Source organism: Mauremys mutica, chromosome 2, assembly GCF_020497125.1.
Source record: "Mauremys mutica isolate MM-2020 ecotype Southern chromosome 2, ASM2049712v1, whole genome shotgun sequence".
Taxonomy (NCBI): Eukaryota; Metazoa; Chordata; order Testudines; family Geoemydidae; genus Mauremys; species Mauremys mutica.
In genome coordinates, this window is record NC_059073.1 from 280,704,690 (window position 1) to 280,732,606 (window position 27,917).

General features: G+C 44.5%; 1 protein-coding gene across 1 annotated transcript in view; it reads left to right on the plus strand.

Annotated features, from left to right (window-relative positions):
• Nucleotides 1-27,917, plus strand: part of RHEB (Ras homolog, mTORC1 binding) — a 55,696-nt gene that overhangs the window by 4,805 nt on the left and 22,974 nt on the right. Inside the window, exons 2-3 of the mRNA XM_045003268.1 lie at nucleotides 12,648-12,719; nucleotides 24,837-24,904. Coding sequence (XP_044859203.1) covers nucleotides 12,648-12,719; nucleotides 24,837-24,904 — 140 coding nt within the window. The remainder of the gene's footprint in view (nucleotides 1-12,647; nucleotides 12,720-24,836; nucleotides 24,905-27,917) is intronic.

The window sequence follows — 27,917 nt, forward strand, 5'->3', positions numbered from 1 at the left end:
GAGTCTTGAGGATGGCAGACAATTTGCTGAAAAGCAGCATAGGTGGGTCTGATATTTGCCATTGGATCATCTTATTGTGGATTATTTGTTTGAGGCAGACACACTTGTCTTCCCACTAGAATAGTGTTCATTTCTTAAATGAGGTAATTTGTTAGAATAGCCTGAGAAGGTGGCTGTTGGGCTTCCCTAAAGTATTACCCCCACCAATGTCTCAGTCTATCTGCTGTGGTATGATGGACCTTTGGACATGACATTTTTTCATGCCTTTACATTGCTTGTTGGACTGCAGGTCTTAGATACGTAGCTGAGGACATTACCTGATGGAATGAGAACTTCCCTTATCTGAAGGTTCAGATTTAGGGCTTGTCTCCACTTAAAACACTGCAGGCGAGCTGCTGTGGCACTTCAGTGAAGACTCTACCTCTGCCAGCAGTAGAGATTCTCCTGTCAGCATAGGTAATCCACCTCCTCAAGAGGCAGTTTTGAGATCAACAAGAGAAGTCTCTGTCTACACTGGGGGTTAGGTTGGTTTAACTGCATTGTTCGGGTGTGGATTTCTCACATATAAGGGTACATCTATGCTACTCGCCGATCCGGCGGGTAGTGATCGATCTATTGGGGGATCAGTTTATCGTGTGTAGTGTAGACATGATAAATAGATCCCCGATCTCACTCTCATCACTGCTAAACTCCAGCTCGGTGAGAGATGGAGGCAAAGTTGACGGGGGAGGGTGGCCGTCGATCCTGCGCCATGAGGACGCGAAGGAAGTGATTCTAAGTCGATCTAAGATATGTCAACTTCAGTTATGCTATTCTCGTAGCTGAAGTTGCGTATCTTAGATCGATATTCTCCACCCCAGTGTAGACCAGGCCTTAGTGATATAGTTATACCGACCCAATTTCATACTGCAGACCACACCTCAGAAGTGATCTGAAAGAGTCTTTTCTATGTTAGAGGCTCTCATAGAACTAAAAAAACTAATTGGGCTTTTGGTGACCTGCCTGTTTTTTAGCTGGACCATCTGTTACGACTTTCTCAGGTTATGCACGATGTGGCATGTTTATCTGGGTGTAGAGCAGGGGTTGGTAACCTTTAGCATGCGGCCCATCACAGTAATCAGCTGGTGGGCCCTGGGACGTTTTGTTTACGTTGACCATCTACAGTCACGGCCCCCTGCAGCTCCCAGTGGGCGAGGTTTGCCGTTCCCGGCCAATGGTTGCTGCGGGAAGTGGCGGCCAACACATCCCTGCGGCATGTGCCTTGGTCAGTGGAACTTACAGCGCTCGAGGGTTGGCTTATTCACACCTCTGAGCAACCTGAGTTATATCAACCTAAACTAATGTAGCCATAGCCTAAGGCTATGTCTACACTGCGCACTTTTTAGCAGCACAGCTGTGTTGCTGGGGCCATGCCACTAAAAGGTGTGCAGTGTAGCTGCTCTTTGTCAGAGAGAGCTCTCCTGCTGCAAAAAAAATATCCCCCAAGTGGTTTGTCGGCAGGAGAGCTAAGAGTTGTTCACACCAGTGCTTTTCATCGGTAAAATTTTTGTCGTTTGGGGGTGTGCTTCCCCCACCCCTTAATGACAAAAGTTTTACTGGTGAAAGTCCAGTGTAGATAAAGCCTTAGTCTGTGTGTGTGGTCTGGAAATGCTATCACAGTGCGTTATGAACCTTGGCTCACTTTTCTTGATGTAGTCATCTGAAAGCCTTCGTGCTTGTCAAGTATAAACAAAAAATGCAAGAAATAATGCAGCCATCTCTGGAATAGACTGTGACATCCCTATAGCATTTATAGTAGGGCAGATTGCAAACACTGTACTGGGGAATTTAAGCATTTGTGCAGGGAGATGGAGCAAACGCCCCCTTATTCTGGCAAAAAGTTACAGTATTTCTAATATTACAAATGGAGTTAAGAGTTTGCTTTTAAGTCATTTGGAATAATGGCACCTCTCAGTAAGGACTCAACATCATGATGCGGTATCCATTCAGTATTAAATCAGAGGGAACAGATACTTCTATTACATACTAAATAGCCAGTGTCACTGTTGTATCTGATGAAGAACAAAAACCTGCTGTCATGTCGAAGCACCTCACTACAGAATTAGTGGAGCCTGTAACACACCAAAGCCATTGCATTAGAGCCACCTAGGACCTAAAATTAAATTCTAATGGTCAGGATTTATGCAATATTTAATACTTAATTAGTAACATTATTAAAACTAAAAAGTCTTAGACTGGGGACTGGATTAAATGGTCTTTACCGTGGTGATGCTCTAGAATACCAAGATAAACAAAATGGCTGCTCCCAGCAGGGGACTGAAATGAGACTTAAATGCCAGTTTTAATTAAAAACTTCTTTTTATGATTGGTTGAACCCTTTAGATGTCAAACTTACTGCAGCAAACTTTTTAACAGTAGCTGGGACACTAGAGGCAGCATGTTCAGCTGTAATATCAAGCCACAGTGGGGTTATTTAAGGACACTGTGCTAGGATTAACTCTTGATTTGCCTGCTTTATATTATTTTCTCTGTCAGATCCTTAAATGTTTATGCTTGTAGTTTTCTGACTCAGTGCTAGCTCACTCAACCAAGTGATAACATCTTTGTATGAAAGGAAGGGACTCCTTCTCTGAGCAAGGCATGGATCCTGCTATTGCTATGTTTATACAAAAGTTGAAAGTCTATTGTTTAGAATACAGTAAATAACTTACAAGGGTAGATTCTGCTGCAATTAAATGCTGGATGGCAGGGTGTGCAGTGCTGTCTTATGGAAGTGCCAAACAGTTCTTTGGCTTCTACAGTGCAGCCACTTAACACTTTATAATTGAATTTGGCATCAGTATAAGACTAAAGTAAAACACTAGTCTACTTTAAACTTCCTGCAGCTCTCAACAGTGACCTGCAAGAATTTATTTTAAATACTGTCTAGCTGTAGGAATATATGCTGAATAATTAAAACATCAAGGGCTTATCTACATAGTGAGTTAGTCTGGCATGCCAAGGTGTGAATCTACAGTGCACTAGCTTGCTGTGCAGTAATGTCCAGCGTGGACATTGCTATAGTGGACTAAAAGTTTCATAGTGTGCTTTGATGTACCGCTGTTTGAAGTGGTAGTAAGTCAAAGCATACTAAGTCCATGTCTGTATTACAAACTTTGGTCCATGCAAGTTATGTCAGCATAAAGCTGCCACAGTTAATATATGGCTTGTGCGTGTGCATGCTTGGTTGCTTACGTCAGTGCTGCATGTACTCACCAGGAATGCTTGTGTTGATGTGCAGTGCACTACGGGTAGAAACAAGTTGTGTGGGGGTGTCTGGGAGGAAGGTGTCAAATTCATGTGTGTTTACTCACAGAATGGTATCTCAGGGCTTGGCTACACTTACAAATTTGCAGCGCTGTAGCAGGGTGTGAAAACACACCCTCTCCAATGCTGCAAATTGCGGCGCTGCAAAGCGCCAGTGTGGTCAAAGCCCCAGCGCTGGGAGCGCGGCTCCCAGCGCTGTACGTTATTCCCCACAGGGAGATGGAGTATGGACAGCGCTGGCGCTTTGACTACACTTAGCGCAGCGCTTTGAAGTGTAAGTGTAGCCAAAGCCTCAGTGAGAAAAATATCCCAAGAGTTTTAGTTGCCTGTTGTCCTTCAGAATATCTGTAAGGCAAAGAGGGAAAAGTTGCTGCCAGAGGGTGCAGGGCAGAGGTGGAGTGGCTGTCTGATGACTTGAAACAGCCAGACGCAAGGGCCATTAGAGCTCAGCATGGGAGTGTATGTCCAAGGGAGGCCTTGAAAGAGCACTTTCACGGTCTGCCACATTAATGTGGTATGCAGGACTGCATGTTAATGTCGTGTGGGGGACTGTGCTCTACCTTGCCCTGAACTTTTGAGGCAGTTAGGAATTGCACAGTGCTTGGAATACATTTTTATGAATATTCCACTGTCTTTTCATGAACCTATGAATTATGCAGTGGTTGCTGTACATTTATAATAAGGGGTCTACTATATTCATGGCCATGAGAATTAGTGGCGTCAGCCTTAGAGGGCCTCTGCACAACACCTCTCTCCAGCCCCAGGCATGGTGAGTGTGAGTATGGCCTGAAGGTGAGGAGTGGAGAAAATGAGGGAGTTTTTCAGTTGCATGTGAAACTATATAACATTTTGGCCCCTATTTCCGTATGTATGGGTACAGGGCAGCGGCACTGAGTATAGGTACTATTTTCAACAAGCAGTGGGGATTTTAGCTGATACCTGACTCCTGACTGTAACAAAGGAATTGTTAAGATTAACCTAATATGTGGTGTTTTTTGGTTTTAATAACTTTTCATCACAGAAGCTCAGCTTGTCTGAGTGGCAAGATGCACTGGAGAGCCTAAGGGGACACTGAGTGGCTCCATAGTGAGACTAATATAGTAGTCCTTTGTTAGGACAGCTATTGCTGTCATCCCAAAGTCACTCGAGCCCATATGCTCCTAACCTGTTTGTTCCAATAATGCAAGGGTGGCCAGCCTGTGGCTCCAGAGCCACATGTGGCTCTTCAGAAGTTAATATTGTATAGGCACCAACTCCGGGGCTGGAGCTACAGGTGCCAACATTCCAGTGTGCCCGCGGGGTGCTCACTGCTCAACCCCTGGCCCTGACACAGGCCCTGTCCCCACTCCACCCCTGTCCGCCCCCTCCCTCAAGCTTGCCGTGCCCTCGCTCCTCCCCTTCCTGCCAGAGCCTCCTGCATTCCATGAAACAGCTGATCGGGAGGGAAGGGGAGGTGCTGATTGGCAGGGCCCCCAGTGGGCAGGAGGTGCGGGGGGCGGGGAGCTGATGGGGAGGCTGCTGATATATTACTGTGGCTCTTTGGCAATGTACATTGGTAAATTCTGGCTCCATCTCTGGCTCAGGTTGGCCACCCCTGCAGTAATGCTTGCTGAAATCATCATGGAATGGCATGCAAAAGTGCCCTATTGCAAGGGAAGAAATGAGACAGCCCTCCCTAGAAACCTTTGGGAGAGGATTGCAGAGTACCTCCATAAAAGTTTGACAGAATGATTGTCTGTTTCTTGTTGTGGTACATTATCTCTCTCTTTTCCAGTCAGAAGAACTATACTGTCCCTCTGGGCTATAATTCACAAATGAGGATAAACTTCTTGCAGTTCATATCAGTGCAATAGGGTATTGAAACGGTAGGTGAGTTGGTGTACATTCATCAAGTGTCACTGAGGATCTCAAGTGCTATAAAGCTCAATCACAGGTGGTGCAGGAGGCTAACATACAGCACTGTCTCAAGTGACAACTCCTTGGGAACAAAGGAGCGGATAACATAAGGCATGATAACACTTAACATGTTAGTCACTTCTTTGCCTTCTTTTGAATGACCACAATAACAATGGCTTCTGAAAAACTGATGTACTGAAACTGCCCTATAAAAAGCTTTATAGCGCTTTTGCTAGTTCTGCTTCATGAGTGAATGTCATAACATCTACTTTATAACTAGAAGCATATAGTGTAGAACATCCTTGATGATGTAACAGCCCATATCACTCATCTTCCCATTCCATCCTCTCCCCAGCATTCTCATGTGTACATAAAATCTATGTTCTGAACAAATAAAACCCTGCACAAACACATCTTCATGGCAGTCACTCAGCTACCTGCTATCATCCTTTAGGATCTCAATAGAAATAGATCCATTCAAGTGCCATTGTCCGTCCCCTCCGAAAGTCTGAAAACCCCCAAAATCTTGTCAGTACTTAGAATCACCATTGTTACTTGACCTGCCTGTTATAGGATTGGGATCAGTGCTGTCTCCTTACTATATGTGCCCAGACTTCACATGGGTGATATGGATCCAAGGAAATTCAGAGTCTGGATGATATGACACCTAATAGACTTGCATAAGAGGCAAGTTGATAGTTACCTATAGGTGCTTGTTTAAAAGAAGTTGGCACCCTGCCTTCCTTTGCAGCAGAAGGCAACCCCAGTCCTTTCCAGCTTACCTGACAAAACATGAGTAACTCACAAGTGGCAACTCAAAGTTCTTACAACACATCCAGGATCTATGCTCTAATTAGCTGAGCCATAATTAGAATATGGGTTCTTTCAGTGATTATCACTACATATTCTACTTCTAGTGTACATTCTTCCAATGACGTCGCTTTGCCATCAGTGCCCAAAGTCCCCAGGATCCAGGGAGGAGGTGGAGTGGGGCCAGCTGTCTTAGTTCCTCCTTACACCATTAGCAGTTTCAGCTAGCAGCCATGGGTAATATCTCTTGTGCCTTACAGTTAGACTTAGAGCCTGGCTACACTTGCAGATGTAGAGTGCTGTGAGTTAAACCAGCCCTTGGAGACCGCAGCCAGGAAAGTGCTGCAGTGTGTTCACGCCATCAGCTGCAAGCGCACTGGTTTGGCCACATTTGCGGCACTTGCAGTAGCATTGGGAGCAATGCGTTATGGGCAGCTATCCCACAGAGCACCTCTTCCCATTTTGGCCCTGTGGCTTGTGGGAAGGGGGTGGGGTGCAGGGTATTCTGGATCCTGTCCCAATGCCCCGTGATGCATTGCTTTGCATCCCAGCAATCCCTGTGCTTCCATTCACATTTGGCACCATCTTTCAATGTTTTTTGTACTGTGCGCTCTCGTCCCTTTCGGTCTGTGGGAATGGATCCCAAACCGCTGAAGAATATGCTGATGGGTCTTGCCAGCACGTCACGAATTGCAGTCAAATTACTCCTTAAGCTACAAACTGACAGTGAGAAGTCCAATGATAGTGTCGACTCGCATAACACATACGACACAAGATTGCTTGTGGCATTCACAGATATGCTCACCACAGTGGAACACCGCTTTTGGGCTTGGAAAACAAGCACTGAGTGGTGGGATCACATTTTCATGCAAGTCTGGGATGATTAGCAGTGGCTGCAGAACTTTCAGATGAGAAAAACCACTTTCATGGGACTGTGTGCTGAACTCGCCCCCACCCTGTGGTGCAAGGACACAAGATTGAGAGCTGCCCTGCTGGTGGAGAAGCAGGTGGCTATTGCAGTCTGGAAGCTGGCAACTCCAGACAGCTACTGATTGATCGCTATCCAGTTTGGAGTGGGAAAGTCGACCGTCTGCTTTGATTAATTATATAGCGCTCCATACTTACATACAGTATTTTCCGGCGTATAAGATGACTTTTTATACTAAAAAACAACCCCCAAAAATCGGGGGTCGTCTTATACGCTGTGTATAAACAGCGGGCAGCCCAGAGCCCTCTGATTCCCGGCCGCGGCTGGGATTTAAAAGGCTCTGGGCTCCCCGTGGTTTCAGGCAGCCCAGAGCCCTCTGACTCCCCGCCGCGGCTGGGATTTAAAAGGCTCTGGGCTCCCCGCCGCAGCGGGCAGCCCAGAGCCCTCTGACTCCCTGCCGCGGCTGGGATTTAAAAGGCTCTGGGCTCCCCCCTCGGAAGGGGGGTAGTCTTATACGGCGAGTATAGGCCAAAACCTATGTTTTAACTGTAAAATTAGGGGGTTGTCTTATACGCCCAGTCGCCCTATACGCCGGAAAATACGGTACATTCATAATATTCCAATCTTGCATTTCGCCATTATCCCTGTGTAACATTTTCTAGAGCACTGACAAGAATAATTATCAAATGGATTCTCATCACATGCTTAACTTTTTGTATTTGCAAGGTTTTGGGAGGAGTAGTGTGGAACACAACTATTGAATTTTTTGATTCTTCCTATCTTGTTTTCTCTTTGGTACTCGTTCTGAGGGAGAGGAGAGAAATAATTCAAGTAGATTTTTGTAGTACAGGCGAACATTAAATTTTAGCATTGCCTTCTATTCTTAGAAATCTTAACTCTCATTTTTAAATGTGCATCCACCTAGTTATTTTATACGCTCATTTTATAGTATTTCTTGGCCAAAATGGTCATACTACTGACAGTGCTGTTGTAGGCAAAATTTTCACTTGCATTAGAAAAGCTGGATGTTCTTTCCATCCTCTCATTTTCAAAAGCAGCTATTTATTCCAGATAGCTAAATTTTTGCAGATGCCCTTAACTTATCAATGTTATACTGACCGTTCCTGCAGTTGGCCAACTCTTCTCTAAATCCAAGCATGTTGGCTTTGTCTGTGCGGTTCCTGGCTCTTTGCAGTTGAATCGCTTCAAGAATACTACTTCAGTATGCTATCCTATACAGCAAAGAGAACCATTCTAAGGTGTGCTATACTGAGCAGAACGAAGGTCCATCTGATTTCCATACTGCATATATGTAAGTCTAACCTACGTAATACCACATTTGAGCATCCTATCTGAAAACACCAAAGTATTCCAAGTGTATTTTAGTACAACTCTGCTTCATCTTCATTTGGCTATAACCTCAGTTGAGCTATTTCTACTCCCTTGAGTGGTCACTTTAAATACTGCTTGCTGTATATAATATCAGTTCACTTTAAATGTGTGAGCTGAAGATCTGTTTTATTCTTAGGTTGGTTGTAGTAGGACATGATGCTTGATTTAGCCTGAACTCTTTTCTCTAGAAATTCCAATGTGACTTCTTGGATGGTGCAGTGGCTTATTTTTATAGTTTGGGTAAACTGGTGTGACTTACTGGAAGTAGCGAGGAGTCAACTACAGCTGAACTGCATACAGGCTTATTTTTGCCTCACAAACGGTAAGCTTATGATGAATACAGGCTATTTTTTAACTGAAAGGCCCTGAAGTGACACACCTCTTGAAGCATCTCTTCTTTTGGCTCAAATGTAGCCTCTTTGAGAAATTAGGTCTTGACAGCACTAGATCTAATAGCTTAATATGGCTTTATGACAAGTGCTCTGTTCCTGGCTCTGAGCTTAGCTAAGATCTTGCCTTCTGGTTGTTAATGGGACCTGAGGCCTCTTTTCAGAATACCACATTCTACCAAAATAATTTTGATAGCACTGAAACTAGTATCCTCTGGGTCAAGAGCCTTGTAGCCCACTTCCGTGAGTCTGATGAAGAATGAATTGAGACTGATCACTTCTGGATTTTGTTCTCTAGTCTGTAGGAAGACTTGGGAAAACATGCATATAAACTGATGTTTAGACAGCAAAGTATAACTATGGCTTAGTCTTAAACTGTTTTGGGATGAATAGTCTCAGTCACAAACAACTTTTTTCCTGTAAACTGTTTTTTAAAAATGAACCTTACATGCCTGTTAGTCTTCATAGTGTCTATCAATTAAAGTTCTCGAATCTTGCTCTCACCATTGTGTAGAAATGCACCCAGTGCCAAGGGATTACTCAGTATTACCCGATAAGTCTTTAGGCTAAACTGGAAACTAATCAAATTTTTTGACTATTCACTGTTTGGAAGCATCTTTCCCCAATACACTAACATGGGTTACAAAGGAGCAAAAAAAGCTAATGTCCAGGTCCAAAAATATCTAACACTTAGCAATGTTTGTAGGATTATGTTGCAGTGTGTTGGTAAGCATATGTTGAAATAGGACCTGGCAAATTCCTGCATGTAGGGAAGTCATTGCAATGGAAATGGTGCTGTAAGTTCAACCCTGCTTCCAAATGCTTGCTTCACAATAGTAAAATGATGGCAATCTCTCTGCTTAAAAGTACTGTCTAAATCGCACAGATTGTGTGATGGTGAAACAAAACATCATGCAGAGTCTGTAACCAGATGACCAGGCTTCCCAGGAAATGCTATATCTTGTAGCACACTGCACGCTCGAACACCTGGTTCTGGTAGGGCTGAGGTGGTAAACTTGGGCCTGGGGATGGGAGAACATATGTTGTGCCTTTCTAAAACAGCCCTTATCAAATCAGGCAACATCCAGTAATCTCTGAAAAGAAGCATGTTGTGGTGCATGGAAATTAATGCTGGGGAAAATATTGCTTAGAATCCTGAGAGCTTGAGAATCCTGGTTAATATGAGCAGTTAGCAAAATCTCTCCTGAGGGTAGACAAGTTCCCTTAGTCTCTAGTTAAGACATAACTGGCCAAAACAAGTCCAATCTTCAGTAGTTGCCCAAGTTTCATCTTAAATTGTGACCACGTGAATCACTTCAATAGCTGAATTTTGTCAGACTAAATTAAAATGAAGTCACTTGTCTAATTGTGTATTTGCAAGGCTTTAATTTGCAAAGACCTAAGATCAGGGTGCCCCTCCCATGTAAGTTGATTGTTCTAATACTTAAACTGTCTTAAAGGCCTGGTCTACACTGCCGGGGGGAGATGGATCCTAAGATGCGTCGACTTCAGCTGCGCTGTTCTCGTAGCTGAACTTGCGTATCTTAGATTGACTTAGAATCACTTACTTCACGTCCTTGCAGCATGGGATCGACGGCTGCCACTCTCCCATCGACTTTGCTTCCGCCTCTCGCTGAGCTGGAGTTCAGCAGTTGATAGGAGAGCGATTGGGGATCGAGTATCGCGTCTACACTACACGCGCTAGATTGATCACTACCCGCCGATCCGGCTGGTAGTGTAGAGGTACCCTAAGAATCAGTATTTTCTTCACAGCTTTAGGAAGGATTAGCTGTTGAATAGGAAATTTGTCTTGCCCGTGAAAAGTCTTTAGCTTACATTTTTAAGTAGACTTGATAAATATATATACTGTTAGATTGAATTTAAAAAAAAAACCAAAAACTCATTGGTGCAGTTTTGTTAGCTCTTTAGTGTGATACTAGAACTTTTCTAACACTTGAGGGAAGTAGGTGCAGCACAGAATGTGAACCTGGCCCTCTAATAGTTGCATGCTATTCCCTGCCAATTATGAATGCTGCCCTCCAAGTTTTGTGGATGTCTTACAGGGAACAAGGAGTGATTGGGACAGACTGTCAAATGGTTCTCCAACTTCTGTAGTGCAGAAACTCTCTGGATATTGCTTGTCAATGTCATATGGCTTACTGTAGTGGCCAACAGTGATTAACCGCTGCCAGAGGCCTAGTATGGCTCATTTGTCTTCCTATAATGTGGTTGAGTACACACTTTGTTTTTTTTCCGGTGCATCCTGGACCCCAGTTATCTATGTGAAATTGGTTGTCCAGTTCTCCTTCCCAGCTCTTTGAAGGAGGACATAGTGGGGTGCACTGCTCCTCATTGTGCTCTGTTTGCTTGTCTTAAGGTGTAAGCACACAAATATGGTTGTGATGACAGAAAAGTTGCTGGGTAGACACAAATTGAATTACTTGCCACTAAGCTTTGCTGCTTAACCATGACTTTTAATACCAGTTAAATGTGAGCAGGATCTTAAATGTATCCTTCTTAGTCTTTGTCATACTATTGAGATGAATAGGGCAGTTCATACTTCTCACTGATTTTCAAACTGTTTTCAGAATTGGGCAGACATTCTTGCATCAGTTTGTTAACAGTATAATTTTCAGAGCCATAAGGGCTGGACATATAACTGTTTGTTTTTAAATTACAGGCCCCTGGATTAATCGTGAAAGATGTGGTTAATGGAATGTGAAATTCTAAGTTCCTCACTGATATGATTTGAAAGTCAAATTTGGATCCTAAAGTCATCTTAACTTTTTTCTGATGAGGGCAGAGGGTTAAATACCTCTTAGAGTGAAACAATTAAGAGAGTTTTAACTATAGTATAGTGGTTTTATTCTTTAAACTACTACAGATTGGATGAATGCATTTTAATAAAAATGTTGTAATCTGATTTGGCACAGCCATTCTCTAGTGTTCCAAACTGGTAAATGTAACTCTTCACCACTCCCAATACTGTATAGATGATAGAATGCCTGCGTAGATCAGGTGACTGACTTTGCCCTTAAACTTTTATGTGGAACAGTCTTTAGTTCTGACACTGCAAGGATTTGCATTATTGCCATTATTTAGCATCTTGCTCCCTTCCCTTTTTTTCTTAATGTAAAGTTCCTGTTCTCTCTTGCATAGCTCCAGTCTTTATAATTATCAAAATGCCACTTTGTCTTGTGGGTACTTATATCACAGTACATGTTAATCAACACCACTTGGAATAGAAATTGGTTTCCTGTACCAGGGGTTGGCAACCTTTCAGAAGTGGTGTGCCAAGTCTTCATTTATTCATTCTAATTTAAGGTTTTGCGTGCCAGTCATACATTTTAACATTTTTAGAAGGTCTCTTTCTATAAGTCTATAATGTATAACTAAACTATTGTTGTATGTAAAGTAAATAAGGTTTTTAAAATGTTTAAGAAGCTTAATTTAAAATTAAATTAAAATGCAGAGCCCCCTGGACCGGTGGCCAGGACTTGGGCAGTCTGAGTGCCACTGAAAATCAGCTCACGTGCTGCCTTCGGCGCACGTGCCATAGGTTGCCTACCCCTGTTCTATACTATAAACTGGAGTGGGTGCTCTGACTATGCTAGGAAACAGAACCCTTGCTGAAAACAGCTTGTCAGGCCTGTCTGTGCTAGTTCTTACATAACTTTCGGTACTGATTGAGAACAGGCTATTTAACTGGTACTTTCAGTAACAGGGTTCAGTAGCCAACTGTAACCAGGGTTTAAGCCACCACAGGTTTGTATGCTTATTTCATAAAAAAACACATTCAACTTTGATTATTGTAATATCACTTTGTACTTGGTAGCAGACTCTTGCTCTAATGGCTTCATTAACTCATTGGAGTATGTTTCTGTACAGTGGCATTTAAACAAATATTTTTTTTGCTTCCTTTATAGGGAAATCTTCATTGACTATTCAGTTTGTGGAAGGCCAGTTTGTTGATTCATATGATCCAACCATAGAAAACAGTAAGTATCTTTAGGTAATTGAAGCTGCTTTCCAAGTGCTTCCCTATAAATTAAACTTGTCCTTTTTGCATAATCCCAAAAAAGGCTTTTCACATGGAATCATCATCCATATGAGGATTTTCATTTTAACTCTGAACCTTAACATGCACTGAACAGAGTAGTAGTGTTTGATAGAAAGCTGCTTTGCATATATTACAACTTGTAATATGCAAAAGAAACGAGATAGTATCTCTGGTTTGACTTCAAACACACAATGCAAGAAAACAATACTAAAATCTAATTTTAAAATATATCCTGGTCTTTGTCTTCTGAGAATAATATTATACTCATTAATCATGTTACTCTCATGAATTGTAACTTCATTGGTACATCTTGATAATTATATCAGTGTGTTAAAGTCCCCAAAATTAATCCAGTTTGCTTTTAGTTATGCTGTTTGTTTTCTGCACCTCTGTTCGGATAATAGAAAATTTTAGTTTAAACACTAATTTCTAGTCATTCGCTTTCAGGTGTCCTATGCACTAGCATAATACTGCAAGGGGTCTTTCTCCAAAGATACATCTGTGCAAGTTTCTCATTCTAGCACAGAGGTGGACAAACTACAGCCCGCAGGACTGTCCTGCCCGGCCTTTGAGCTCCTGGCCAGGGAGGCTAGCCCCCGGCCCCTTCCCTGCTGTCCCCCCACCCTGCAGCCTCGGATCGCCGTGCCACCAGTGCTCTGTGCGGCGGGGCTGAGAGCTCCTGCCAGGCAGCGCAGCAACGTGGCTGGCTCCTGCCGGGCTGCATGGCTGCCAGACATGCTGCTCTGAGCAGCATGGAAACAGGGCGGGGGGGGCGGGGGGGGAGGGTTGGATAAGGGGCAGGAGGTCCCGGGGGGGTGGGCAGTCAGGGAGCGATTGGATGGGGTGGTCAGGGGACAGGGGTGTGGATAGGGGTCGGAGCAGTCAGGGGACAAGGAGCGGGGCGGTGGCATAGGGGGTGGGTCCTGGCGGGGCAGTTAGGGGCGGGGAGTCCTGGGAAGGGATGGTCAGGGAACAAGGGGTGTGGGGGGGTTGGATGGGTGGGGTATTCTGAGAGGGACAGTCAGGGGGTGGGAAGTGGGAGGGTGCCAGGCTGTTTGGGGAGGCACAACCTTCCCTACCCGGCCCTCCATACAGTTTTGGAACCCCAATGTGGCCTTCAGGCCAAAAAGTTTGCCCACCCCTGTTCTAGCATCTTAGCTCCTTAGTACAGGACTGACTTTTTTTAAAATCCTTAAGAGCAGCGGTAGCAGGGTCCTTACTGTCCACTGAATTCCATCCCAGTGATGATAAATGCTACCTTCTTACAGTATCTGTACTTCACTTACTCTGCTCCAGCTCTTCTGCAGAGATTCAGGGATGTCATATCAGATACTCTTTCTCATAAATCTCTTTCCTTCCAGTCAGATCTGTTTAAATCATTGAGGGTTTCTCTGCACTTGGAAACTTAACAAAATAGTTACTCCAACAGTAGGCAAGTTCTAAATTTCTAGAGACTTGCTTCTGCTAATTGGCAGTCTGTCAATAACTTATTTTGGAAAAACTCCCACCACGTGATTAAGATGGCCAATCAAAATTGGCAACATAAAAGATGGAAAAACAAAATCTCACAGAATAGGCTTTTTTTTAAATTAAAAACATAAGAATGGCCAAACTGGGTCAGACTAATGGTCCACCTTGACCAGTATCCTTACTTCCAACAGGGGCCGGTGCCAGATACTTCAGAAGGAATTAATAGAACAGGGCAATTATTGACTGATCCACCCTTTGTCATCCAGTTCCAGCTTCTTGTCGTCAGAGGCTTAGGAATACCCAGGGCATAGGATTGCGTCCCTGACCATCTTGTCTAATAGCAATTGATTCACCTATCCTCCCTGAGAATTGACTTGTTATCATAGCACCTGGTAGCAATGCTGTCAAACATACTGTATTGGCACTCCTTCTAGGCATTGGAGTAGGCTTTTCTACAAAACATATGTAGTTGGTGTGTATTTCATAGTGAAGAACACTATTGTAGACTGAATTCACAAGTGGCCTCTGGATTGGGAAGCAGGCTGGATCTTCCCTAGGTGAGGAACACAAGAGTCTTCACCATAAAATGGAGCAGGAAGCGACTTGTCCTCTGCCAGTGCTATCTAGAGAAGGCTGTAAAAGCAAGGGACACTTTCTCCATTTCACGCTGGAGAAAGAGGCATCTTTATGCCTTTCCACTAGTTCCTCTGGTAGCTAAATTAATAGCAAAGCTCAAAGGTTTGAACTGAATAACTGTACGTATTTGGGCTTGAGTCACTCAGGTCAGTATCAGATTGTCTCTGAACCTCACATCTCCTTGTAACCAACTCACCAGTTTTATTTCTAACAGATCTATAGGTGTAGTGTTTCCAAAATGTGGCTCACGTGCTTCTGGCCTCTTGAGGTGGGGGGTGCAGTAAGAGGGGAGAGAACTGCCAGAGAGGCCTACAATTCTAAGAGGGAAAAGAACTGTGGGATAACGTAAACAGGTGTGCATGAACCTCCTTTACTTTCTCCACACAAACTGCTCGACTAGTTAATCTTCAGGTTAAACTCAAAGAACTTAACTCCTGATAGCTATGTCAGGATGCTGCATGGTGTAATATGAACTAGTCAAAGATAGACCCATCTCTGAAGTTTGTCATCAAGTTCATGCAGGGCTTGACACTTCTAAACCTTCTAGGGAGTCAGTCATTTGATGTTCCTTAGACTTAACGAGTCTGTGAAACTGCCAGCATACTTTCCCGGTTCTCAACCTCACTCACTAAATCTTTTTTCTATATGCTAGGTATTAAAGGGTCTTCAAGGTTGTTTTGAAGTGCACTAAATCCCTTAAAGTCCAGCCAACTGTTTTTTATTTGACAACAATTTGATGGACAATGCTGTTATCAAGAGGGCTCTCTGAATCTCATTATGCTATGAGCATGGTTGACCACAAACTGGGAGGCCATGTCAAAGCCCACTAGTTGGTGTTAGCTTTACTGTTACTGCTGAATTCTGCAAAGATGCCTTTTTTAGAGAAGTTCTTGCCTTGTAAATATTTTCTCCCGAGAAACAACTTTCAGGAATTTCTTTTCTGTCCCCCTCCTTTCTTCAGTGTGAAGGTAGTTGTTTTTTTTTTGACGTTTTTCTCTTTAAAATATGTATCAGTCTCTAATTGGCCATGTGTGAGATGCAAAGCTCTCAAAGTGTAAACTGACTAGTATATTGAGAAGGTGGTGGTCTTACTCTGGTAGCATACAGTGGACCGCTGCTATTGCCCTGAAGGCTCAAACCTTTAAGAGAAGTAGTTCTTCAAGTGCTTATTCACGTCCATTCCACATTAGGTGTGCGTGCGCTGCGTGCACGAGTGTCAAACTTTTCCCTTAGCAGTACTCATCGGGCCAGCAGGACCCCAACCTGAGCAGCACCACTGCGCCATGCATATATACCTCTGCTGGCCTGACCCCCTCCAGTTCCTTCTTACTGTCCGTGGACCGGTCCCATCCCCGCACCGACGCTCCTCTGTGCGGGAAGCTACGGTGTCCAGACCACCTGCGCCATCGCCAAGCGAGAGATCGGAGAAACCGGCACCAAGTCCGGTGCCACTCCAGGGTCAGCTGTCCGGGTCCGAGCTGGAAGCACAAGGAAGCGGAGCAGCTGCTGACCTCCTTGTCATCCCCGGATGAAGTAGTGGCAGGCACAGCAGTATCAGGACCTCCGCCAATAGACCACAGAGCCCATCAAGACCTACTGCGTAAGGTTGCTCATAACTTGGGGTTACAGGCCGAAGAGATGGTGGAGCAGGAGGACCCCCTGGTGGACATCCTGAGCCCAGAGGGTCCATCCAGTATAGCGCTTCCGCTTATTAAGACCATACAGTCAAACTAAAGACTATATGGCAGGCCCCAGCCTCCAGCGCCCCAACAGCCAAAGGTGTGGAATGCAAGTACTTTGCCCCATCAAAGGAGTACGACTTCTTGTTTTGCCACCCAAACCCATGTTCCCTGGTAGTCTCGGCGGTAAATGAGAAAGGGGCCGGGGTCTGCTGCCCATGGCGCTCTAAGGCCAAGGAAGCGAAGCCCCTGGACCTGTTTGGCAGGAGGGTGTATTCCTCAGGGGGCCTCCAGTTGAGGATTGCTAACTAACAGGCCATCCTCAATGGGCATAACTTCAACTCCTGGGCAGCTGTGGGGAAGTTTAAGGACAGCCTCCTGCAGAGTTCCCAACAGGAGTTTACAGTGCTGGTGAATAAAGGCAAGGCCGTAGTGAAGACCTCTCTTCAGGCATCCTTGGATTTGGCGGATGCGGCAGCCAGGACAGTCGCGTCTGGCATGGTCATGTGACGCTCAGCTTGGCTGCAGGAGTCAGGTCTGTTGCCTGAGGTCCAGAACTCGCTCCAGGACCTCCCCTTGAAGGGTCCGGGCACTTTTCAGACCAGATGGATGCAAAGCTGCATAGACTCGAGGACCACACTCAAGTTGCTGGGTATGCACACCCCAATGACCCAAAGAAAGCCCTTCAAGATGCAACCGTCTCCTCTGCGTCACTACCAACCTCGTCCTAGGCAGGAGCCCTACTGCAAGCGAAATGGGGATGACAGGAGGTGGCGCAATAATAATAGCCCGACCCTAAACCAGGCTTTTGAAGGTGCACTCGAGGACAGCATACTAGACCAATCACCGGATCCATCTCCTTGTTTCCTGGACTGCCTGTCCCGCTTCTCCTGTGCATTGCCCAGTATTATGTCGGACCGCTGGCCGTTAGGCACGGTGCAGAGCGGTTACAGGCTGCAGTTCTTCCTGCCTACCTCCCACCCCCTTCAGGGACCCTTCTCATGAGCACCTTCTGGAAAAGGAGGTTGGCACGCTCCTAGAGGCTGGGGCGGTACAGTTGGTACCAAAGGACCTAAGAGGGAAGGGGTTCTATTCCTGCTACTTCCTCATTCCCAAGGCCAAAGGAGGCCTTTGACCCATTCTGGACCTGTGCAGGCTCAACAAGTTCCTGGTCAAGGCCCAGTTCCACATGGTCTCTCTCGGCACCATCATCCCTTCCCTGGATCCGGGGGACTGGTACGCTGCCCTCAACATGAAGGACACGTACTTTCATATCGCCATCCACTCGGCACATCGCCGATTCCTGTGCTTCACTGTGAACCAAGAACATTACCAGTTCACAGTTCTCCCGGTTGGCCTAGCTACGACCCCACGGGTGTTCACAAAATGCATGGCAGTGGTAGCAGCCTTCTTATAGAGGCAGAGGGTTGGAGTTTACCCGTACCTCGACAACTGGCTCCTCGTGGGCCGGTCCGAAGAGGAGGTTTGGTCCCATGTGCAAGTGGCCCTGAGACTATTCCACACGCTGGGGCTCCTGGTCAACATCTCCAAGTCCACACTCATTCCCATGCAGAGAGTGGAATTCATAGGGGCGGTCCTAGATGTGGTACAGGCAAAAGCGAGCCTCCCAGTATCACAATTCCTGGCCTTCCAGCAAGCAGTGAACTCCCTGTGCCAGTTTCCCACTACAACGGCCAGATGCTGCCTGAGGCTTCTGGGCCACATGGCAGCATGGACACGTGGTCAAGCATGCCAGACTGAAACTCAGGATGCTGCAGGCTTGGCTCACCCGTGTATACCATACAGGCAGGGACCCCCTGGACTTGGTGGTGACAGCCCCGAGGGAAGTGTTGGACTCCCTACAGTGGTGGCTGTCCTAGACCGTGGTTTGCGAAGGCATCCCCTTTGCTGCACAACAGCCAGACCTGATGCTTGTGACGGATGCGTCAGACCTCGGATGGGGTGCTCACTTAGGAGGACTCAGGGCTTGTGGTCGGGAGTGGAGCGGTCGCACCATATTGATGTGAAGGAGCTCGGGGCGGTTTGTTTAGCCTGCCAGACCTTTCATGCCACTTTGAGTGGTCACAGCATGACAGTTCTGACAGACAAAACGACTGCCATGTTTTACATAAACACAAGCAGGGCGGAGCCCACTTCTCGCCGCTCTCCCACAAGGTTCTTCTCCTCTGGAACTTCTGCATAGCCCACGCCATTCACCGCGAGGCGTCACATCTCCCGGGGGTGTGGAACAAACTAGCGGACCACCTCAGCAGGTTGTACCGCATGCATGAGTGGACGCTCAAGAGTGGACGTCTCGTATTCACTTTTCCGCAAGTGGGAGTTTCCCCGGGTAGACTTGTTTGCCGCCAGGGGCAACATCTAGTGCCCGCAGTTCTGCTCATTTCAGGGCCGCAGCCCGGGCTCAAAGCAGATGTGTTCGTGATCCCGTGAGGAGGGGGAATTAAAATAGTCTTCTCCTCCCCCTCCCGCCACCCCGCTTCCTCTGGTGCATAAGGTCCTGCTCAAGGTGCGCAGGGACGGGGTGGCGGTCATCCTCATCGGCCTGGCCCTGCCAGCACTGGTTCACCACGCTCCTGGAGCTATCGGTGGAAGCCCCAGTAACCCTGCCCCTACACTGGGACCTCATTATGCAGGACGGAGGGCAGCTCCTCCACCCAAACCTGCAATCACTGCATCTGACTGTGTGGAAGCTCTGTGGCTGAACGCTTTGGAGAGCCAGTGCTCCGTCCCTGTGCAGCAGGTTCTACTTGGTAGTAGGAAGCCCTCTACCAGGGCGACTTACCTGGCCAAGTGGAAAAGGTTCTCATGCTGGTGTGGGCCCCAACAGGTCCAGCCACGCCAGGCTCCGGTGCCCACCATTCTAGAGTACCTACTGCACCTCAAGCAGCAGAGGCTGGCCCTGTCCTCGATCAGGGTGCATCTGGCGGCCATCTCCGTTTTCCACCCGGGGTTTTCAGGGGGCTTGGTGTTCTCCCACCCTGTGGTGGGGCGGTTCCTTAAAGGACTGGAGAGGGTGTTCCCTTACACCCCCCCATGGAATCTCAACTTAGTCCTTTCTAAGCTCATGGGGGAGGCCCCCGTTCGAGCCCCTCGCTACCTGCTCCCTCCTCCATCTTTCCTGGAAGGTGGAATTCCTGGTGGCCATTACTTCGGCCAGAAGGGTATCTGAGCTGAGGGCACTCACCTCAGAGCTGCCATATACAGTATTTCATAAAGACAAGGTGCAGCTCTGCCCACACCCCAAGTTCCTCCCAAAGGTGGTCTCACAATTCCATCTAGGCCAGGACATTTGTCTGCCAATGTTTTTTTCCCAAACCCCATGCAGACACTAGTCACCGCAGTATGCACTTCCTGGATGTCCGCCGAGCTTTGACGTTCTACTTGGAGTACACCAAGCCCTTTCGTAAATCCACACAGCTGTTTGTGGCCGTGGTGGAAAGGATAAGAGGCCTCCTGGTGTCGGCGCAGCGAATTGCCTCCTGGATTACAGACTGCATTTGTGCGTGTTATGACCTCGCAGGCGTTCCGGCCCCGGCGGTCACGGCCCACTCGACCAGGGCGCAAGCAGCTTCAGTGGCTTTCCTGGCACAGGTCCCGGTCCAGGAGATCTGCAGACTACACAGTCAACCAGCAGGCCCGAGAGGACACAGTGGTTGGCGTGGTGGTCCTCCGATCAATTGCTCCGTGATTCCTACCCTCCTCCGAAGGTAAGCTTGTGTTTCACCTAATGTGGAATGGACGTGGACAAGCACTTGAAGAAAAAACGGTTACCTATCTTTTTGTAACTGCTGTTCTTCGAGATGTGGTGTTCACATCCATTCCACCACCTGCCGTCCTACCCCCTCTGTCAGAGTTGCCGGCAAGAAGGAACTGGAGGGGGTTGGGCCAGCGGGGTTATATATGCACGGCGCAGTGGTGCTGCTCAGGCTGGGGCCCAACTGGCCCGACAGGTACTGCTAAGGGAAAAGTTTCCGACGCTTGTGCACGTAGCGCGCGCACACCTAATGTGGAATGGACGTGAACAACACATCTCGAAGAACAACAGTTACGAAAAGGTAAGTAACCGTTTTTTCATCTTGTCCTCTGGAGCTAAGGCTGTAGATTGGGTGTCTTAGAAAAGCTTCAGTTAAGATATTTTCCTTTTATTAGTGATCTAGTAAAAAAACCTGCCAAATCTAAAAACAATTCTTTTTTGTGACCAGACTAGTGTCTCAAATCTGTCCTCTTGTCTTGTCAGTTACTGATTAAACTTCTTAAAAGGCAGTGTATTTGCATTACTATCTAAGCTGTTTTAAAAATGGAAATTCTTGAATATGCATTTCTGATCACTAAATCTTATTTTGAAGATCTCTCATTGCATACTTCTGTTTAAGTGAGAAGCACAAGACAGTGGGAAACATGAAAGCAATTCAGTTTTTCTGTTCCTTCAGAATCTATGTAGTTGTCTCAGGTCTGCAGTGAATAATAGTGGCTAAAGTGATGGGGGAATTCAAATGTTGTGCCTGGGGGAGGGTTCACATTTCTCCAGAATGTTTAGTAACAAACTATAAAACGTTTGACCTGAATCTAGTGCCAGAATCTCTGCTGTAATGTCACAGAAGTAAATGAACTGTAAGCTAAAGAAACAATATAGTTTTGTTTCTAGAAGTGTGTGTGAAATCTCTGATGCAGGGAAATGAGGAAATTTTATCAGTTAGCTCACATTGACTTGGTAAGCATAGATCTTTAGTTCTTCTCTTTTTATTGACAAGCAGGTAGGGACAAAATCAGAAAGGCTAAAACATGAAATGAGTTACACCTAGCAAGAGACATACGAAGGCAATAAGATTCTTTAAATACACTAGGAGCAAGAGAAAGATGAAGGAAAGTGTAGTTCCCCTATGTGTAGGTCTGTATAATGGGGAAGGAGATCTAATAACTGACATCAAGAAGGCGGAAATGTTAATGCCTATTTTCCTTCAGTCTTCACTAAAAAGATTAATGGTAACCAGATACCCAACACAATTAATATTAACAACATGGGGGAAGGAACAAGTTAAAGATAATATGATGCGTTTGATGTATTCAGGTTAGCAGGTCTTGAGGAAATTCATCCTCAGGTACTTAAGAAGCTAGCTGAAGCAACTGTGGAACCTTTAGCAATTATCTTTGAGAACTCTTGGGACCTTACCTATCCTCCGTAAGACTGGAGATAGGTGTTATGTTTGCCTATCTTTAAAAGAGGAACAAAGAGGACCTGGGCCAATCAGCTTAATGTCAATGCCTGGAAAAATACTGGAATGAATTATTCAACAGTTAATTTGTATGTACCTCGAGGATAGGGTTATAAGAAACAGCCAGCATGGGTGTATCAAGAAGAAATTGTGCCAAATCAACCTGATTTTTTGACAGGGTTGTTAACCCAGTGGATGGTGGGCAGGGGGAGAACAGTAGATGTGATACATCTTTATTTTTAGTAAGGCTTTTGACAGTCCCACAGGACATTCTCATCACGAAGTTAGGGAAATGTGGTCTAGATAAAATGGATGCATAACTGATTGAAAGACCATACCCAGAGTAGTTATCAGTCGTCCAACAGGGAGGGTATACCCAGTCCTGGGTCTGGTACAAGTGCTAGTTGGTATTTCAGTTAATGACTTGTATAATGGAGTGGCGAGTATGCATATAAAATTTTGCAGATGACACCAAATGGGGGTGATTGCACTTTGGAGGATAGGAGAATTCAAAACGACCTTGACAAATTAAAGAATTGGTCTGAAATAACAAGATGAAATTTGGTAAAGATAAGTGCCAAGTACTACAATTAAGAAAAAATTAAAAGCACAGTTACAAAATGTGGGGAATAATTGGGTAGAAATAGTACTGTGGGAAAAGATCTGGAGGTTACAGTGGATCACAAATTGAATGAGTCAACAATGTGATGCAGTTGTGTGAAAGGCTGATATCATTCTGGGATGTATTAACAGGAATGTTGTAAATTAGGTGGTGGTGTATGTGGGGGGTGGTGGTGGTACTTGTCTGGTTTTACTTGGCACTAGTGAGGTTTCAGCTGGAGTACTGTCCAGTTCTGGGCACCAGACTTTAAGAAAGATATAGATAAATTGGAGTCCAGAGAAGAGCAACAAAAAAATAAAAGGTTTAGAAAAACTGACTATGAAAAAAGGTTAAATAAAACTGGGCATGTTTTGTCCTCAGAAAATAAGACTGAGAGGGGACCTGATAGAGCCTTCAAATATTTTAGGGACTGTGGGGCAGCTGGAGCCATCTTATGATCATGTTATATCCTAATTTGCGTAATTGCGGGGTGCGTTATAGCGGGGTTTCCCTGTACTGTCCCCTTCCAGTTTCTGGACCTCTTAAATATTTCTGTTAATATGGCCTTTTTGTCTAAAGGGCTTGTTTTTCCATCTTACTAACTTGACTCAAGAACCTTGCAAATTGTGACTTTGCTCATTAACACTTTTTGAGGTGGTAGTGTGTTTTCATCAACACCCCCTAATACTTTTTCATATAGAGCAAGAATATAACTGCTATATTTTTTTTAACCTGGAGTTCTTCATTCTAAAAGAGAGCACTAGAATAGTACAGGGCATGGTATAAGCTTATTGAGGCACACACCGGTAACTTATCCAGACAGATACCTCCAATTATAAACATGTCAAAAGGCAGACCTGCGCCCTTTATCAGAGGCCGTATCTATTCATTATTTCTTAGCTGGTTGAGGCTTTGTCCAGGTAGCCCCAGTCAATACAATACTCATACTATGCTATGGATTTGGAGGTTACCTAGTAGGATTAGTTAGTTTGAGCAGAGTTTTATGTCATATACTAACTACTTGACCTAAATTCCTCAATAGGGTGCTTAGATTCTTCAGCTGTCCAGTACCCTTATTGGCAATTCTGCAGTGGCTTTGGATAGATAAACCTCCAAGTCTCTCAAAACACAAAAATGAATAATAATCTTTGCAGTATTCGTTGTTTAGTTCAAGGGAAAGCACAAACATTAATACTGAAAGTTATCACCTTCAATGCACTGCAAAAGTTTATATTGGCAGAGGGAGAGACTGCATTGTGGAGATGTCAATGGGGAAGCTAGAAGTTTTGGACTGCCAAAACATTTGCCCACTGGCAGGCAAGTCAGGAAATGTATGATATAATGTTCTTGCTAAAACATTCAGCACTAAAATAGTTAATGTTAAGGTGATGTTTGTTTGTGACTTTCATCCTTTCATGAAATCTATGCTGCTTTAAAGACTAGAGGACCTAAGTCAAAATTTCAGTCCATAACATTGTAATAACCCTAGAGGCATATCAAGAGTGTTTAAAGCTAGGGTGTACATTTGGAAAGTACAAAGACTAACCACCTGGGCCAAAACATAAAGCTTTGAAATTGGCTCCTTATGTTCTCAGCATGAATGTGGTAGTAAAATACTAGAGGCAACTAGCTTATATTACACTTAATATAACATTACTATGCTAATATACACTCACAAAAGCAAAAAAAAAATTGAGTTGTGGCTTCCAGATAATCCTCTGCTTATAATGTGCGTTGGCATTTCTTGAAATATAGTAAGATAAATAGTGTTTTGATTTCCTCTAATAGTACTGAATGTACTTCCTGATTAAGAACTGAATGTGCTGCAATAAATGCAGCAAGTTAAAAATAGTGGTGTGACAGCCTCAAGTCAGAATTTCAGTGGTCCTGTGTGCACAGTTTGTTCACAATAAATCGCTATTTTTAATTCCATCATGCTAAAAAATTCTTGGTGTTTTGCTTCATTGTGGGTATTCAGATGAGGAAACCTGGATTTAGAGAATGGTTTTGAAACTGAAGACCCCATGTTAAATCTTAACGAACTTTGACGTTGACTTGCATTCAGGTAACTCTTAATGTGAAAATCCAATTAGGTCTACAATTTGACCACTAGTTTTTATCTATTTGAAAAGTCTACAGTCTTAAAGTGCTTTAAATGTAAAGAAATAACACTTACGAGAAATTCTGCATCCAGGGTGTGCAATTCCAATTTTCAGAAGTTTTAAATTATTAATTAACATTAATGTTCAGTGTATGCAATATACTAACTGTATACAGAGCACCCCAATTTAGTCTTTCACTCCTGCTTAAAAAACTTAAACTTCAGATTGTTCCACTAGAGTTCTCGCCACTAATTTCTGGTCTGATCTCAGTAGACCTTGAGTATAAAGCTATTCAGTTTTAATTCTGAAGTGCATTTCTCTTGTTTCCTCTAGCTTTTACAAAACTGATCACAGTAAATGGGCAAGAATATCATCTTCAGCTAGTAGACACAGCTGGCCAAGTAAGTGATCTTTGTTGTCTGAACCATTCCTTCAAAGTGAAGGCAACATGTGTTACTGCTACTCCTGTAGGATTAAGTTGGTATTGTCCTGTGTTGAGCAAAACACCACAATTGATATATTTGAATAAAGGGGGTCTGAAGGCTTTTACAGTTCACTTACTAAACTAATATTTGCTAATTTAGCAGTAATTGAATTAACTTCTAACAGTGATACTGTCAAGTAGTTTAGTCCCCCAAAATTAGTAGAAATGTGTTCAGATTGTTTGGGATTAATAGGGGCTATTAAGCATTGCTAAAGCAGTGTACTATAGTGGGTTTTTTTAATAAACTAGTGTTTGGAAAGTGAATTTGGCTACATCAAACAAAATACAAGAAATAAGATTACGTCGATTGAGTCATGGTAAAATTTAATGTGTCTTTTAATGTCATGTGCTAGTAATGTCTATTAGCGTTCTTGTCTGCGTTCCTTTAATACAGAAGGGCTAATCTGATAGAACCTATTATTGCAGACTCCAAGAACCAACTGCCATAGGCTATGCATAACCAAAATGAAGGTGGGACCTATTTCCCAGGGATTCAGAATGTGACTGCAGATGCACGCAGCAGACACTTCTTCCAAGACCACAAGTGGGAAATGGACCCCAACATATTACACCACATATTCCATCAGTAGGGCACCCCTCAGACTTGTTTGCCACAGAGTCAAACAAGAAATGCACCCACTTTGGCTCAAGGGGTGGACTGGGTCACCATTCCTTGAGGGATTGCTTTTCACCTTTAGTGGTCATCAACCCTACTGTATGCATTTCTACCAACTCCCTTGATAGCCAAAGCTATGCTCAAAATAAAGATAAATAAAGAATCATTCTAGTAGTTCCAACCTGGCCCATGCAAATGTGGTTTCCTTACCTGATACAGCTGTTTGCTCTCAGATTACTCTCCATGCTGCTCCTGATCTCTCCCAGGAGGGCAGGAAGATGAAGCATCATGAGATTGGGATGAAACATTTAGAGCCTAGTTGGTCGATGGCTCACAGGATTAGAGACAGCCTGCTCAAAGACGTAAAGAGTGCTAATACACAGCAAGAAACAATCTACTCATTACCCATATTCTCAAAAATGGACACAGTTTGTCAGCTGTTATGACTGTAGACAGATTCCACCAATGACCATGTCACTTCCAGGTACTGGAATCTGCCCTAACTCTGAAAACCTCGGGTCTATCAATTGAGCTCTATACCTGCCACCTGGCAACCATCATGGCTTTCCACCCCCAATACAGGTTTATTCTAACTTTGCCTATCTGACCACAGTGAGATTCCTTAGAGGACTGGGAAACCACCAATCCAACATCCTACTCCAATATGAGACCTTAATCTGGTCCTCAAATGCCTCACAGGACTGCCCTTTGAACCTTTGGCTACCTGTTCACTGCTCCATTTGTCAGTGAAGACAGCGTTCCTGATAACCATTACATCAGCGCGACACATTGAGAAATCAAGGCCCAGATGTCATGCGCGCGCGCGCCCCCCCCCCATGTGTTTTAAGGATAAGGTCATGCGCCCCTCCCCCCCAAATTCTTACTTAAGGTTTCTTCCAAGTTGCATCTCAATCAGACCATTCACATGCCTGGTTTCCACCCCAAAGCGAATTTAAATCTCCAGGATGCACTGTTGCACATCCAGGATGTCAGGAGAGCTCTGGCCTTTTATCTAGACAAAGACCGTTGGAGAGACTCACAAATTAATCGTTCGCTAGCAAATAGGTCAAAAGGGTCGGCAGTCTCTCACCAGAGATTTTCCAAGTGGCTATCAGGCTGCATTAACTCTTGTTACCGGTCTCGCAACATTCAACCACTTTTGGTTATAAGCATCCATTCTACAAGGGTTTCTTGCCACTTCTACGGCCTTTCTCAAAAATGTGCCGATTATTGAAATCTGTAAAGCTGCTACTTGGGCATCTATATTCATAAACAAACTAGGGAAATACAACCTAGATAGAGCTACTAAAGTTGGGTGCATAACTGGTTGGGAAAACTGTTCCCAGAGAATAGTTATCAGGTTCATAGTACAGCTGAAAGAGCATATCAAGTGGGGTCCTGCGGGGATCAGTTCTGGGTCTGGTTCTGTTCAATATTGTCATCTGTGATTTAGATAATGGCAAAGAGTACACTTACAAAATTTCCAGATAATACCAATCTGAGCGTATTCACAAGTGCTTTGGAGGGTAGGATTAAAATTAAAAATGATCTGGACAAACTGAAGAAATGGTCTGAAGTAAATAGGATGAAAATCAATAAGGACAAATGCAAAGTGCTCCACTTAGGAAGGAACAATCAGTTGCACACATACAAAATGGGAAATGACTGCCTAGGAAGGAGTACTGCGGAAAGGGATCTGGGGGTCATAGTGGACCAGAAACTAAATATGAGTCAATAGTGTAACGCTGTTGCAAAAAAAACCAAACATAATTCTTGGATGTATTAGCAGGAGTTGTAAGACAGACATGAGAAGTAATTCTTTCGCTCTATTCCATGCTGATTAGGTCTCAACTGGAGTATTGTGTCCAGTTCTGGGTGACACATTTCAGGAAAGATGTGGACAAATTGGAGACAGTCCAGAAAAGAGCAACAAAAATGATAGGTTTAGAAAACATTACACATGAGGGAAGATCGGAAAAAATTGGGTTTGTTTAGCCTAGGAAAAGGGAAGACTGAGAGGGGACATAAGTTTTCAAGTACATAAAAGGTGGTTACAAGGAGGAGGGAAAATAATTGTTCTTAACCTCTGAGGATAGGGTAAGAAGCAATGGATTTAAATTGCAGCAAGGGAGGTTTAGGTTGAACATTAGGAAAAACTTTCTGTCAGAGTGGTTAAGCACTGGAATAAATTGCCTAGGGAGGTTGTAGAATTTCTATCTAACCTGCTCTTAAAAATCTCCAGTGCTGAATACATATCAGGAATGGTCTAGATCAGTGCTTCTCAACCCATGAGCTGCTTGTGGCCCAATCAGCA